At 41.9% G+C, this 14558-nt stretch overlaps 1 protein-coding gene across 3 annotated transcripts in view; it reads right to left on the bottom strand.

Annotated features, from left to right (window-relative positions):
* Positions 1-14558, bottom strand: part of NF1 (neurofibromin 1) — a 79861-nt gene that overhangs the window by 44516 nt on the left and 20787 nt on the right. For 2 of the 3 annotated variants that reach the window (XM_027660128.1, XM_027660130.1), the window contains 17 exons: positions 13799-13942; positions 13159-13405; positions 12770-12843; positions 12599-12682; positions 11558-11998; positions 11012-11151; positions 10446-10568; positions 9947-10030; positions 9385-9501; positions 8689-8870; positions 8373-8584; positions 7614-7775; positions 7055-7158; positions 6070-6205; positions 2978-3040; positions 920-1078; positions 9-106 (listed from right to left, as the gene is read on the bottom strand). In XM_027660128.1, coding sequence (XP_027515929.1) covers positions 9-106; positions 920-1078; positions 2978-3040; positions 6070-6205; positions 7055-7158; positions 7614-7775; positions 8373-8584; positions 8689-8870; positions 9385-9501; positions 9947-10030; positions 10446-10568; positions 11012-11151; positions 11558-11998; positions 12599-12682; positions 12770-12843; positions 13159-13405; positions 13799-13942 — 2570 coding nt within the window. The remainder of the gene's footprint in view (positions 1-8; positions 107-919; positions 1079-2977; positions 3041-6069; positions 6206-7054; positions 7159-7613; positions 7776-8372; positions 8585-8688; positions 8871-9384; positions 9502-9946; positions 10031-10445; positions 10569-11011; positions 11152-11557; positions 11999-12598; positions 12683-12769; positions 12844-13158; positions 13406-13798; positions 13943-14558) is intronic. The other variant, XM_027660129.1, reaches the window with a different exon arrangement.

Below are 14558 nucleotides of genomic sequence, written 5' to 3' on the forward strand. Positions count from 1 at the left end.
GGCCTCACCTTCGTGCTGCGTCAAAATTGCTTTTCACAAAATCATTAAAAGGCCTCATATGCTCTTCTTTTGTAAACAGGACGTGGTTGGCAATACTCTGAAGTATCTAAAGAATAAAAAGACAGCAAAGACACAAAGGTTTAATGTAGTAACTGTTACGGTAATTAACAGTTAAACTGTTTCTGCCAGACAACAAAAAGGCCAATAAGCCAATTAATTTAAAACATGTTCACTTTCGAAGTCTTTTCTTTCTCCTACTTTTAAATACTAGAAAACCACTTCACTTATTTATGAATTTTACTCAAGTTAAATCGGGAAAATAAATCATCTTTCAAACCACCATTTATTAAATGTTAACTATTTTTCCTAGAAGTTAGACAGGCAAGTCAAATCAATAGCACATACCTATTTTAAGAAAAATATAACTCCTCAACATTTAAAATGGATAATATGCACAGGTCAAAGAATTTGTGTGCCATCACTAAACCTTTTTTTCATTTTTACAAGAAATATGACCAAATGAGATTAAAGACAGGAAAAATCCCTTCTTTAGCAGTGGTATGAACTCAATCAGTGCCAGCTGTTCCCCTCACTGTGCTCAGGGCAACACCAGTCACTTGTTTGTTTTCAAATGAGAAGTTCAAGTGGAGGGCTGGAATCCCCGCTCTCTTCTCCACCATTTTGGCGAGGTGTTTTTCCCCACACAGGTGTTTATCCCCACACAACCTGCTGCTGAACCTCCTTACCCTGCTGGGAGCTCTAACATCAAATGCCACGGTGTTTAAATGCACCTTCAATAAACATGATGGTCGCTACAAAAAACGACAAGTTTTCCTACATTTTCTCATACCCATCAGAGAACAGAACTGAAGCAGGTAGAAAATAAAACACGGGCACGTAAAAACACACATGGGCTCACCTTTGACATGAGCTTCAGGCCCCTCTCGATCCTGGGCGGGGGCTTCTTGTCCAGGATGCCGGCCTCGTACGGGGACACGATGGCGGGGTTGATGAAGCGCAGGAACATGGCGCTGCCCACGGCGCCGATGCTGTTCTGAGGGAAGCGCTGGCTCACCACCTGCGGGTGAGGCACAGAGAACACGCTGCCGTGAGGGCAGGGCGGGCTGCTGGCAAAGCCTTCACGGTAAGCCAAGCCTAAGCATTCCTTCCACACCAGCCATGCTCTGAACATTCGAGTGGGCCCTGCTGCACCGCAGAGGATCAGAACAGAGGGGAAGGACTGAGGGGCAGGGGGGCCTCACACCAGCTGCCTTAACCTCAGCTGCTGCACAGCTGCCCTGCCAGGGGAAATGGCTACAACAGCTCCTGCACAGTGTCTGGGAGCTGCTATCCCAGGCCCTGACAGTATCTGGGAGCTGCTCCATCCCAGGCCCTGCCAAGGGCTGTATGCTCACCCTCAGGTGTGCACAGCCTTTCACCAAACACACCCAATGCTCTTGGGATTAGTGGGTCTTTTATCTGTGTACTTATAATGGCACAATAGAGCACAAGAGCCTCTCCAGCTGTGTGCTGTCTCCACTTGTGCTGTGAAGTGTCAGTAGTAATTTTAAATTTGTGAGGAGGAGAAATTTGCAGAAATACTCTTCAGAACTATCACTGAAAGACAATGAGCCAGAGCTGAGTAGCCAGTGCACTTCTCTGCCTACCCACACACTGTCCAAAACCACTGAGCAGGAATTTGCTAGAACTACATATTTAAAATATGGTTCTTTTCTATCAAGGGAAAAAAATAACTCTGAATTTGTGGTAAGAAAAAAGAAATCTCTTTGCTTTTAGGAAATCAGTTACGCATTACTAAGAGGAGAGTTATTGTCTAGGTATCTTTCACTTGACTTTGAACAGCTAAAGACAAAGCTTCCTGACAAAAATAAAGTTCTCAGATATGCAACATGTGGTCCTATAAAGCATCAATATCTGTGTGTATTTTAATGAGTAACAATGGTTAATCAAAACGAGTCAGATTCTACCTTTTCACAGAATAAAAATAGCAAGCTTGGTATTATAAAGTACAGTTTGAAAGAAATAAAAAAAAACCAAACAAATCCAATTTTAGTAAAATACTTCAAAACATAACTAGTGCAATCTCAAATCATGCTGCTTAAACCAGACAAAGCCATTAGTACAAAATACACCAAGAATCACTTTGGTTCAATAGCAACTCCAGTCCGTTACCTTGGGATGCAATTACTGATATTTTCTTGTAAAATACTGGTTTGCCCACAGATTTTGCATTTTAAACACAATTACTATTCTGCTCAGTTACAGCAAAAATAAGAGAGTATTTATTAAAAGTCTAAATTTCCATTCTGCCTGGTTTATTCATACTTTATATTTTGAGGTTACTGCCAATGAAAAGGATAAATCTGAACTTTTAATGACACCACTCTAAAGCAACCCACAGATCTAAATTCTAACAGCAAGTTACTTAAAATGGGAAACTCCTTTTCTCAGAAAATAAATACTAGTGCTAAGTTTATTTTTTTTTGCTTAGTCACAAAGCAAACAAAAGAAAATGTATCAGAAGCATGTCCCATGATGCTTTTTTCAGTGCCCCACAACTATTAATTGTTCTTTGCCCAGGATGCAAGCTCAGGTTATCTGCCAGAGTGTTAAAGCAGCTCAACACACTCAGATTTTTCTCAAAACCAAAGAAAACATTTTCCTTCCGCATTTTTTTTAATTTGAAGATGGTGGCAAGGCTAGAAGAGTCAGAGTATTAAACACTAAGCAGTAATGTTAAAAATGTCTTTTGTTTACTCAAATAGGCACACAGAGAATATTTTAAATATAACTTAATTCCAGTGTTAATTGAAATGAAAGCTATTTTGTGCCAGAATTAGTAGAATGATTTTACAGTGAGGTCAAATAGACTGAAGTGAAGATATTTTGAACAAACAGCAAAAGATTTCTGTTGTGCTTTGAAAGAAATGGCTAATAAAAAGGTCTCCAAACTTACTGATTTTTTGTTTTCCTTTTTTTCTTTTACGGTAGCTTTATTCAGTAGAGAGTGGCAAGTTGCCTACAGAACAGAGATGAGCACAAACAAGTCACAGCACCAACTACATACAGCAACAAAAAAACCAATGTTGACTTGTACACAAATTACACAGTAAAATGTAACAAACATAACCAACAGAAAATGAAATATATAAACTAAAGACTGATGATGGAGTTTTTATTTCACAGTTTTATTACATCTTATTTACAAAGCACTAAATACAAAACAAGCAAATGTTGAATTTCAATCATTTCTACTATTTCTGGCTAGATTAAAAGTCAAACCACATCAGTGTGCTTGTCATATACAATATTGGGCCTTAAATGGTATATTCAGCTTTCAAATGTATTTCACCATCCCCAAATAATTTCAATAGTAAAAATAGTAGTGTTATACCTTTGAAATACATATGACTTTTAACATTAAATTTAGAGTTTTAAATCTTCCCAATGTTTCTCTGTGTGTCCTTCAATTTAGTTAGACCTGTAAACCACCCGGGTTATTCCCACTGGGAGAACTAACACTGCCATAAAACACTCTGTGGACAAAGGAAGAAAAAAGCCAGCAGGTCTATGTTAATATTAGAGATTTCCAAATCAAGAGATCTGACTTGATTGTGCTTATTTCTGCATTTCATCGAGATACAAAGGGACCCACCAAGAACCATCAAATTCTCTGCTATTTCCACCAGGACTCGAGTAAAGCCAGAGCACCTCAGCCTCGTGCACTGCTCCCTGGGCAGAGGTAGCTCCTGCAGCTCAGTCCTACAGCCTTCCTGCCAGCTGGAACGGGGCAGAGCAGCCCTGGGGAGCCCTACAGCCACCCCTGGAGCTGCACCCACAGCCAGCCTGCAGCCCTCAGCACTGGAGAGCAAACACACACCCACCTTCAAACCCTCTGTAAGGGTCACTGCAACTGGGACACAACTCCTACAACTTGAGAATGTAACAGAGTAAAAAGCAAAAACCCCAAACCAAAGCAGGCAGTAAAAGCTACTGTGCTCACCAAGTTGAACTGGAAGTTGTGCAGGACCTTTTAATATTTAACCAGTGGCACCTCTGCCAACCTTCTCCGTGCAATTCCCACGGAGGGGCTTCTGAAGCAGTTGGACACACACTCTGCTCATCCAGCCACTGCCATACAGGACATTTTCCACCCCTCTTTAGTAAGAAAAATCATGTATGTTTGTGGGGATTTTCTGAAATAGCCAGCACAAATTCCCTGCAGGAGTTACTTTGATCAGGCTTGTTCCTCACCACAGCCCACTCCTGAACACACATTACCTGGAAGGAGCCGGGTGACTGTCACAGGAGCTATTTATTGATGTTTCCAAAGGAAAACACTTACTGGACTCTGTTCCCAAAACAGAAACACCAGCCAGCATAGAAATCAACACCCAACTAAAGACACATTTCTGTGATGTTGCTACATTAATTAAAATTAGTTATTAATCGTTTAAAGAACACACCTGCTGAGTACTCTTTCCACACACAGTTACTTTAAAACTCTAAGAACTAAAACACCTCACAAAATTCAGTCTCATTTACTTTCACACTAGTGCTTGGCACAGAACACATTCACCTTATTAAAAGTGAAGTTATCTATAAAAGTCACCTATTTGATTTTTATGATAAAAATGGATTAATACTCCCAAATCAGATCTTGACTGTACTTTCTTTCAGATAAAGGCCAGACTCTTCAAAACTTCTGGGAATTTTAAGTACAGAATGAATTACTACACTATTTGTTATGAACAAACACTTGTACAAGGATATAGGTGTTACCAGAAACAGCTAAAATAAACATTGAAGCTGAGTATCAGCGTATATCACTGGTATATTTGCCAGTAAATCATCTCTTTCAGGAACAAATTACCCTTATTACCAAATGCAATAAAGGCAAGAATAAAGCCAACAGACTTGGAAAGGCTTCCATACAAAAATCTCTGAGAATGCCCACTGGTGAGCACATTTTAGAAATTCTATTTCAAGTAGGGATCACAAATGGTCTGCACAGAGATAATTTCTAATATTGTACCACTGAAATGGCAATAATCTTGATACCTCCTGGAAACACCATATAGACCTGGGATCAGTTGTGGGGAAATGTAACATCCAAAAACAGGAGAAACAACCAAGGCTGTTGTGGGACTTTTTCAGCAACACTCAAATATTCTCCCACTGATATCTGAGACTGTGGCCATGAAGGAAACCAACCTGCCCACTCCATTTCTTGATTTCAGCAACCAAACACAGCAAAAAAAACCCCAAACCAGCCCCCACCAACCCAAACACAGCCACTGTCAGGAGGAGAAAGCAATGGCTTTAGAAGCCACTCAGCTGTCAGAGCAACACAAGGCACAGCGTTTGCAGGCCTGGTTCACTGCAGGAGCTCACAGAACAGCCCAGACCACAACATCACAACAGAAACTCACTGCTCCTCTCTCCCAAGCTCTGGGAATCGCAGCAGTTGCCCTGATTAACCCAGAATTAGTTCATCATTAGTTCACACAGGTCATAAAATCTATTTTCTTTGCTTTAGACCTGAGATACACTCTCTGGCCCAAGGGCCAAAAGCAGCTCTTCCAGAGCACTTCACTGAGACCACAGTTCCAATATTCCACCAGGTACAGCATTCCACAGTCCTCCAATAGGACTGGAAACTCCTGATGATGAGCACTGAGGGGATCCCTACTGGGATTTTTAGCAGCAGTTAAATCCATCAGAACCACACAAAGAGTAAGAGAGACCCAGCAGGACTCTGGGCTCAGCCTCCTGCTGAGCTGCTGCAGGGACACAGGACAGAGCAGAGGACTGGGGATGGAGCTCAGGGAATGTGGGTACCTAAAAAAACAACATCGAGTCATCTCATCATTGCCAACCCAAATCTTCAAACACCATTCAGCCCCTGCATTTAGATTTGTGGTTTTGATCAAGTGTCTGAGAAGAGTCTTTAAGAGATGCCCACTGTGTACTGCCCCAAGCTCCAAAGTGCTGGAATTTTACAAACCAACCCCAAAGCTCAGGGGCAGGCAACCACTGCAGGCATACCTGGTATAAACAATGGCACACACTGCGCAGCTGGGGTGGGAACTCCGAGGAGGAATTAATGATTGCCTGAAAAAACTTGTCTGTCATTTGCAAGAGGCTCCGCTGGTTCTCCTCCAGGCTCTCTGTGGGCTCCAGCCTGCAACACACCCACACATGTATGACCAGCAGTGGCACACAGGACACAGATTGCACTCAGTGCTCGGCAGAATCTCATTGCCTCAGTTTTCTTATGGAAATACTTATGAACTTTTACACAACAGTTTCCATCACTATTTTAAACCACATAAGATGCAAATAAAAGGTCAGGTAACACCCAGCAATGAACAGGCTGTAGGTGGGATTCTCTCGGACCGTTCCATACAAAGGCATGCACACACAGTTCCAACTGATAAATGCATTATCAGTTTCATGATGGTTTATCTGGAACACCTGAGGTAGACACAGGTATTTTAGGGTTAAGCTATAAATAAGAAGGCCTATCCTTTGGGTAAGCTACTTAAGAGATGAATACTTATAATCTTTGTAAGAGTTAGAGATAATTCAAAGCAGTAGAGCAACAGCTACTAAATCCAGGTCTTGAAGTGATAAGAGAAATTAAAGCAAAAAGACTACACACGCCATGCACACATTGTCTTGCTTCTGCAGTCACTGACCTAAAGGTGCTTTCTGGTTCTGCTGGAAACACCCTTATTAGTGGCCTACACAAAAGCATGAAATAGCAAGTAGGAGAAGAGGTCCTGCAAGGGCTCTCTCTCTTCCTTGCTTTCTCAGGGCTCAGAGGACATGCAGCAAACCCTCTGTACAACCCTCTCTGGGCATGAGGGCAGCAGAGACAAGTAAGGTGTCTGGAAAAGTGAGGAGTGGAACAGTATGAAAGTATGAGAAACATATTTGCAACAAGGAAAAAGGAATCCTGTTATATTTACAATGCCAGGGAATCATGTTTACAGATAAATACATTTGCTCCTCCCCTTGAATCTCAAACCTTGTTGGATCCACCTCAAAGCTAACATGCTGCCACTCAGGAGATGTGATCACAGTCCTCAATAAAGGTTCCAAAAGCTTCTGCAAGTATGTAGCACCATATACCTGTGTCCAAGAAAAACAAGAACAGGAGGCCAGATTAACACAGCTTTTTAAATGGAAAGGGGAGCACAAACAAGACCTCAGACTTTGTCTCCCATCTTTAAACCACCAGGAACAGTCTTGCAGCTGTACTGGTCCAGAATCACTCCTATAACTGAACTAGTCAGAAAGGAAAAGGGGCAGTTCCAGGAGGATGTCTCTTTTGAAGCTGTGCCTGTGCATATCTTATCTACAAGATTCAGTTCGTCAAACGTTAAAACACAAAAAGCAAACCCCCCTAAACTTCACAGATGTGAGAGCTGAAATTACCAGGAGCCCAAAGGCACCTCTGTACTGTTCCCATCTGATCCCATTACCCACATGCTTAACCCCACAGCCTGGCAGCTCTGTGTTTTCAGATTGCTAAACTCTTCCTGTTATCACAGTGACCTGCAGGAGACAAAGATGAGATAACGTACCTTAAAACAGAAAGTCATTATTTTACTGGCTAAGCTGTTTCCTCGGAAGAGTGTCTGCATGGAATCTGCCAGTTCAACCTCCTTTGAGAACATATTCCAGAGGAGCTGGTAGAGCAAGTGCCGGGAATCAAAGAGTGTGACCAGGACACGAGCCAGCTCGTCCTTGGAAGAAGGAAATGTTAATTTGACTCACAGTGAACCAAGGCAAGTATTAAAAAAAAAGTACTGTGAAAAAACCACCAAGCAGTTTGCACTAATGCTTTATGTTTGCTATGTTTACCTGCTATGGCAGGTAAATATCAAACTACGCATGCACAATGTTTCTGTAAATGTTCCCCATGCTACTGCTTGCCTAAAAATCTGCCTCATGATATCCAGTCATACAATTCATATTATCCAGACAAATAAGCAGTTACTCTGCTGTATAACAAAGCCCAATTCAATCTTGCTAAAATCTAGAAGAGCAAGTAGAATTGTCTGTCTGCATTACAGCACACACCATCTATTATAATAACTGTACAAAAAAATAACTCCTAGACATTTAACTAGAAATTTACTACAAAAATGCAGTTTATCACCAAGATCTGAATTTAGATTCAGTGCAATTTTTATGAACACCCTGAGAAGGGCTAGCTATCATCAGTGGCAGCTCTATTCTCTGTACCAGACTGTTGTCATACCCTTAATGTTTGATTAGTTTTTATTTCAAGTCTTACTATTTTAAAAAATGTAGGAAATAAAATGCGTGAATCAACTTACCCACTGAGAACAAGGCACCACATTGGCTAAAGCCATAGCAATAGGAAGCTCCCCCTGATCACCCATCATCGTAACCAACTCCACCAATCTCTCAAACCGATCCGCTAGCACTGTTTCTGCTAACGTATCAAATTCTGTCCCCTGCTGCAGAATTTTGGTGAGGACTTCCATAAACGTGGCTCTTGTTTGGAGGTCTTTATGATAGCCCAAGCCTGATTAAAAGAACCCAGAACTACTAAGGAAGATGTAAAAAGCAATCAAATAGCAATGTGTCAATCAGGCACCGGGGTAGGCCCGGCCGGCCCCGCCCCCTCACCTATGGAGTGCATGAGGCCGCTGTCGACATTGGCGTTGAGCAGGTTGGACATGGCCAGCACGGTGCAGTGCCGCAGCGACGCCAGCCTGCGCGACATCCCGCGCTTCCGCCCGCCCGCCGGCGCCCCGTCGTCCTCCACCTCGCTGCAGTCGTTCAGCAGGTTCATGAACAGCGTGAAGTACCTGGGGAGAGAGCCCTGGATGGCAAAGCACGGCCCGCACACCAACTGCCTGGGAGAGGCTGCACCCCCACACTGAACCTCCCCAGGAAATCCCATCCCTGCCCCATCACAGTCCAGGCTCCAGACGTGCTGCAACAACCCCCAGCACTGCACTGGGCAGGCACAGCTCCTCCCACAAGGACATTCCACAGCTGTGCCCTTCCCAAGAGATGCCCTGCAAGAGATGAGGTGGCACAGATACAAACACAGTACCAAAGCAGGCTAATCCCTGCCACGAATGAAGCACACTTCTGCATTAAGCAGAAACAAAGTCAAATTTTCTAATCATTTTCTAAATGAAAATGTTTCCATAAACCTCGAAGGCAGAGATTTGTGAAATGGGACATAGAAGAGGTAATTCCTGATGGGATAATACAATTATTTCCACTGAAGAAAAACACAGTTTGTAACAGAAGTCATACAGTGCTTCTATTTAGAGTCATTGTATCAAAAAGTAGTTAAAAATCACTACTTACTTAAGAAATAATTGAGATTTTGCTTCCATCAACTCAACACCATCTCCTTCCTCAGGCTGGAGTGGAAGCCCAGCAAGAAGAGAAACCACTGCCTCCATACTTGCCTGGTCCAAATCTCTGAAAAATAAAATTTAATAAAATAAAATGAAAAATCCTTTTTTGTTATAGATCTAACTGCAGGTGAAAAAGATACTTTTTAATTAGAAAAGATATTTTAGTAAAGTTCTGTCCACCATGAAAATATCTCTTACATTTTGTGGTACAGGTTCAAGCACTGTATCTCCAAAGGAAAACAACTGCAATCCAGTTTGTCACTAAAAAACCACTCAAGTACAAATTCAACACTGTAATATTTGATGATTTTACTCTTCAGAATGCACCACAAAGATAAAGCTCTAGATAATAAAATGGTCAATCCTAATGCTTCAGTTACAATTTTTTCTTTTCCTTAACATTGCTTCTGCTAAAGGCAGCCCAAGGAGCCAGCTCATGCATGGATACCAAATGCCACCTGGAATACTGACAGCAACTTCCCAGATGGGTGAAGGGTGTTCTTTCTTACCTTGTCAAGCATTTCACATCCTCATCTGTTGCTTGGTTAGATGTTCCCATAACCCAGTCTGTCAAATATTCCACCATTTTGTTCCTGTTACATATAAATATATTTTTTTTAGCTTTATTGGGTTTTTTTATAGTGGTTTTGTTTAGTTTTGGCTGTTTGGTTGTTTTTAAACACACTTACTACTGCTGGCATCATTCTTAATTATTACAAACTCAGTGTAAGAACTATTTGAAGCACCACACACTGAAGATGAACTGAACTAATTTTGTCAGACCAAGTTGAATTGTAACATGTGTCTAGCATCACCACAGTCAAACCAAAATTTTAATGCAGCACCAGGCTCTGAATAATTCTGAAGACAAAGATGACAGAACTATCCCTATACCAGGAGTACTGGTGTGACAGAGGTTTTTTTATTTCCTTTTTTAACCATATAACCAAACAAAATTACACTTGCCCACAGTTCATCACCCCAGGTGTTACATAATGTCATCCTTACCTAAATTTCATTTCTTGACAAAATGAAAGGTCATCTCTCCTTTCCATCATTACTTCTACCAACTGACAGAGCTTCGTTTTTATTTGAATGGCATGCACCAAATTTCCAAGCACACGCACATACCTGAAGAAAAAAGCAAAAAAATTAATTAAATACTTAATGCTACTTCATATTTCAACCCTGCTCCTGCATCAGCTGAAGACCAGTAGCAAATTTCTTCTGGTCAAAGGAGTTTTCTGTCAGTATAAAACTGAACCCAAATCTGCTCTTCAGCTGGTTTTTAACCATTAACATCAATGTACAAGAAAGAAACCAGGAAAGCTGACAGGAATAGGGCCAAGTTATGGAATGGTCAGCTCTTTAAAGAATAAAAGTCACTCTCCACCAATGCACTTGATGCTACACAATTGATCTCCATGATTACTGAAGTTGTCAGAACCACAAGGAGGATCAGAAAAATCAGCTGCTGCTTCTCCATGGATGTAAGAAAAGATACAAACTAGAAGGCTCTAACTCACTTCTTAAACACAATTACTGTGTATAGGAAGGTCAAGAGGATTCCTTACCTAACCAGATTTAGCATCATTGTCTCAATACTCGCTTGTCCAAGATGTTCTGAGCTCCCTTCCGTGTGATTGTCGAGCAAATTCTTCATTATAGCAATGGTCTGCTCTACAAATTGTGTGTTGGTGTCAGTTAGCAAAACCTACAGGAAGAAAATTCCTGGTCTCAATTCTTTATGCATGAAACCAAAAAGAGGGATAATATACTGAAGCATTTCAAAAATCTCATGGACAACTACTTTTCTAGTTATCACCAAGCCAAAAGAATTCCAATACATTCCAGATTCAACATATCAATACTGCAGCCACAAGGATTCTGCAAACATTCTCACAGATTCTGTACCCAAGAGTTCACTAAGAAGTCAAGGATGTTTTTAATTATTTGATGTTAAATACAGCCTGGACTCACACACACAATGCTCATTACCATGTTCTGTGATGATCACACTGCTTACAGGGGGTTTGCACAGAACACAAACAGGGACCCACCTCAAGCACCGGGTGAAGGACACAACCGACAGAAGTGTGAATAATATATCACCACTGTACCTGTCCTTGAGAGTCAAAGAACTTGCTGATGGTATTCTTCAGCTTGTTGAAGAGCATTGGGTAGAGTGCTGGGCTCAGCTCCAAGCCCACCAGATCTTTGATGTTGGTGCGGATCTGCAGCCCCACCTTCTCGTGGTTGCAGACCATGAGAGTCAGGAGCCGGTCGATGAACTTGCTGACGGGCGTCTCGACGCTGCCCTCGGTGGACACCATGGAGATCATGGAGCCCTTGCGCTCGCTGACGGGGCCCATGGGGGGGCTGTAGGTGGCCAGCCCCGCGTTGCTGCGGTGCTGCAGGCACACGCCCCCCAGGGCACACAGGAACCCTGTCATGTTGATCCACTCCTGCAGCGAGTCCGTGTCCGACAGGTCGATGGAGCCGCCCCCGCTGACGTGGGACATGCGCCTCTTCACAATCGTCTTGTGCAGACTCTCCGTGACCTGCAACAGAGGGGCTGGGGCTCAAACCTCACCCTTACACACACGGGGAGAGATCAGGAGTGCTCTGGAACACAGCCTGCCGCTCACAATTCCAAAAATTCACCTCTGACAGTGCCCATTTGTCACAGCGTTCACCTTTCTGTGACAGCAGGAAATCTGTACAGATTTCTTGCTTCCAGGGAGGTTGAGAAGCACGGCTAGAGAGGACTGAAGGGGTTGCCAGTCAATCCCTTGCTCTGCCACCAGGAAAAAGAACATTTAAATCATGGCAGCCAGTGGCTTGTTTAAAAACTTCCAATGAAAGGGATTTCAGAGTTTCTCTAGCACTGTTCCACAGTTTTCTCTACTCTTTGTTTCAATTTCATTTTTAAGCCCAGCTTCATTTTCCTCCACAGCAATTTAAGTCAAATTACTTCTTGGTCTCTTAGCAAACAAAGCAGACAACTGATTACCATTAATTTTCTGGAATACTTTCATGGAGTTTCAGTCTGCCTACAAAACTAATCTGAATTTTAATCTAGAAAATTCCTTAAAATATATAAGCTTAAAGAGTTACTTTGAATTTCTACAGGTTGAAACTATGGAAGAGTTCATAGTCACCTGCCCATCTTCCATTTTGGTCTTTGGATAGTTGAGGATTAGTTTTGTAGCTTGTTCCCATTTTGCATGTGTATCCTCCCAGGCCTGAAAGAAGATATATCAAGATTTAATTTCAAAGCTGCTTGTGGCAATATGCATGCAAGGAGTGTATGAACTGAGAAGGAAGTTCACCTCTGTGTTGCCTGCAGTTGGGTGCTCGATGCGCCTCAGTAACGCCATCACTCTCTTCTGAAGAGCTGCTCTCCCTACAAAGGGCACAGAACAGCTTTTTGAAAACCCACCCACATCAAATCTGTGATCTTTGAAAGCAATTATTGAACTAAGAGGAACACATCCCCTTAAAGTGTTTAGAAAAGGCAGCTTCTTCTTACACTGTAAAATCCTCATGAACTCAGTCACCCAAATTCTTTACACTTTCTAGCAATTCTAGAAATTGAGATATTTCAGGAAAAGCCAGAGCAGAATCAAATCAAGAATCTCAACCTGTTTGAAGAACTCAAACACAAAGAACAGTCTTATCATCAGGGTAGAAAGGTGTTTAACTGATTCCTGCTCCTCACCTGTTGACATCATGTTGCTGACAGATGCAAACTCCATGAAAGTGTTGTAGTTGGGCAGGAAATTGTGCACTGAGACTTCATCCACCCCACACCTGATGTCGGCCTCCTCGCAGAGGTGCCGGAAGCAGGACATGGCCACCAGCACTGCCTCGATATCCGGGCTCCACAGGAACATGTACAAGGCCACTTCCAGTTTGGTTTGGGCTTGGCGACAGATGGGTGTTCCGCTGCATCCCGCCGTGCTTTCCTTGGGAAACACAGAATTCCCCGTTTGGGAATACTGCTGATTAACAAGATTCAACCTTAGCCAAACCATGTTTAAAATTGGCTTTATGTCAGTAAGAATAAGCAATCCTACACAGGCTCAGAGCTCTGTATGCTGCCCCAAGGGATGCTGTGTGCATTCCTAAGGAGGACATACTCATCAACATCTTAACTGAAGAAGGTGTGACTTTGTAAAGTCTGAAACATCATTATTAACCAGCATATTAAATACATACATTATTTAGGATACAGATGTCTTCTCCCCCTTAGAAATACTTAATTCTATTTTTTAAAGTTACTCCCAAAGTAATTTATTTTTATGTGCACAGAGTTTTTTCCCAAGTGCTAAAATTAACTACTATCATGTATTACTTACCATGGAAGAATTCCCTTTCCCCTTCCTGAGGGTAGCTCCTGGTGCACAGCGTATCATTTCTTCATGGTCAAGAGAAATTTGGCTAGTTCCACTTCCAGAGACATCATAAAGGAAGAGGAAGTGGCAGGAACTCCTATCTGACTGCTATGAAGAGAGGGAAGAAAAACAATATATCAACGCAGTTTTTAAAATGTGCAAAAAGGATAGATTTGAGGAAGGTAAAAGGATCCTCAACATTTACACAGTATTTTTTCCACTGCTGCTCTCAGAGCTTTATAAAGTAACCCACATTAATGGTATCTTAGAATGGTATTTCCCTTAAGAAATACACTATTTGATATTTTAAGATTATCAGAAAGAAGTAAATCAGAATTCTGAGACTCAGAGGAACCTGAGATCAAAAAGGAAACTTTTATTTTATCCATGTAGGTCTATATTTTACCACAACTACTTTACCTTTTTCTCACTTTGAGGACTAGTTCCCTTTGTATTAGGGCATAAGGCATAGGCTTCTGTGAAACACAGATTTTCCAGGCAAGTAAAACAACCTATATAGCTAAAGTAAAAAAGAAAATAAAAATCCCAAACCTAACTGTGGTTAACTTCTCTAACTGAGGTGCCTCACAAAGCAGAGAGGAAATCAGAGAACAGAAAGTGTAGGTGTAGCTATTAAATTTCTTCCAATCATAAGAATAGTGTGGTAAATAAAGGAAGTGACAAAGCAGAGAAAAACGTGTGTTGATGATCCTAACAGAGATGG

The sequence above is a fragment of the Corapipo altera genome, unplaced genomic scaffold, assembly GCF_003945725.1.
Source record: "Corapipo altera isolate COAL_440 unplaced genomic scaffold, ASM394572v1 271, whole genome shotgun sequence".
NCBI lineage: Eukaryota > Metazoa > Chordata > Aves > Passeriformes > Pipridae > Corapipo > Corapipo altera.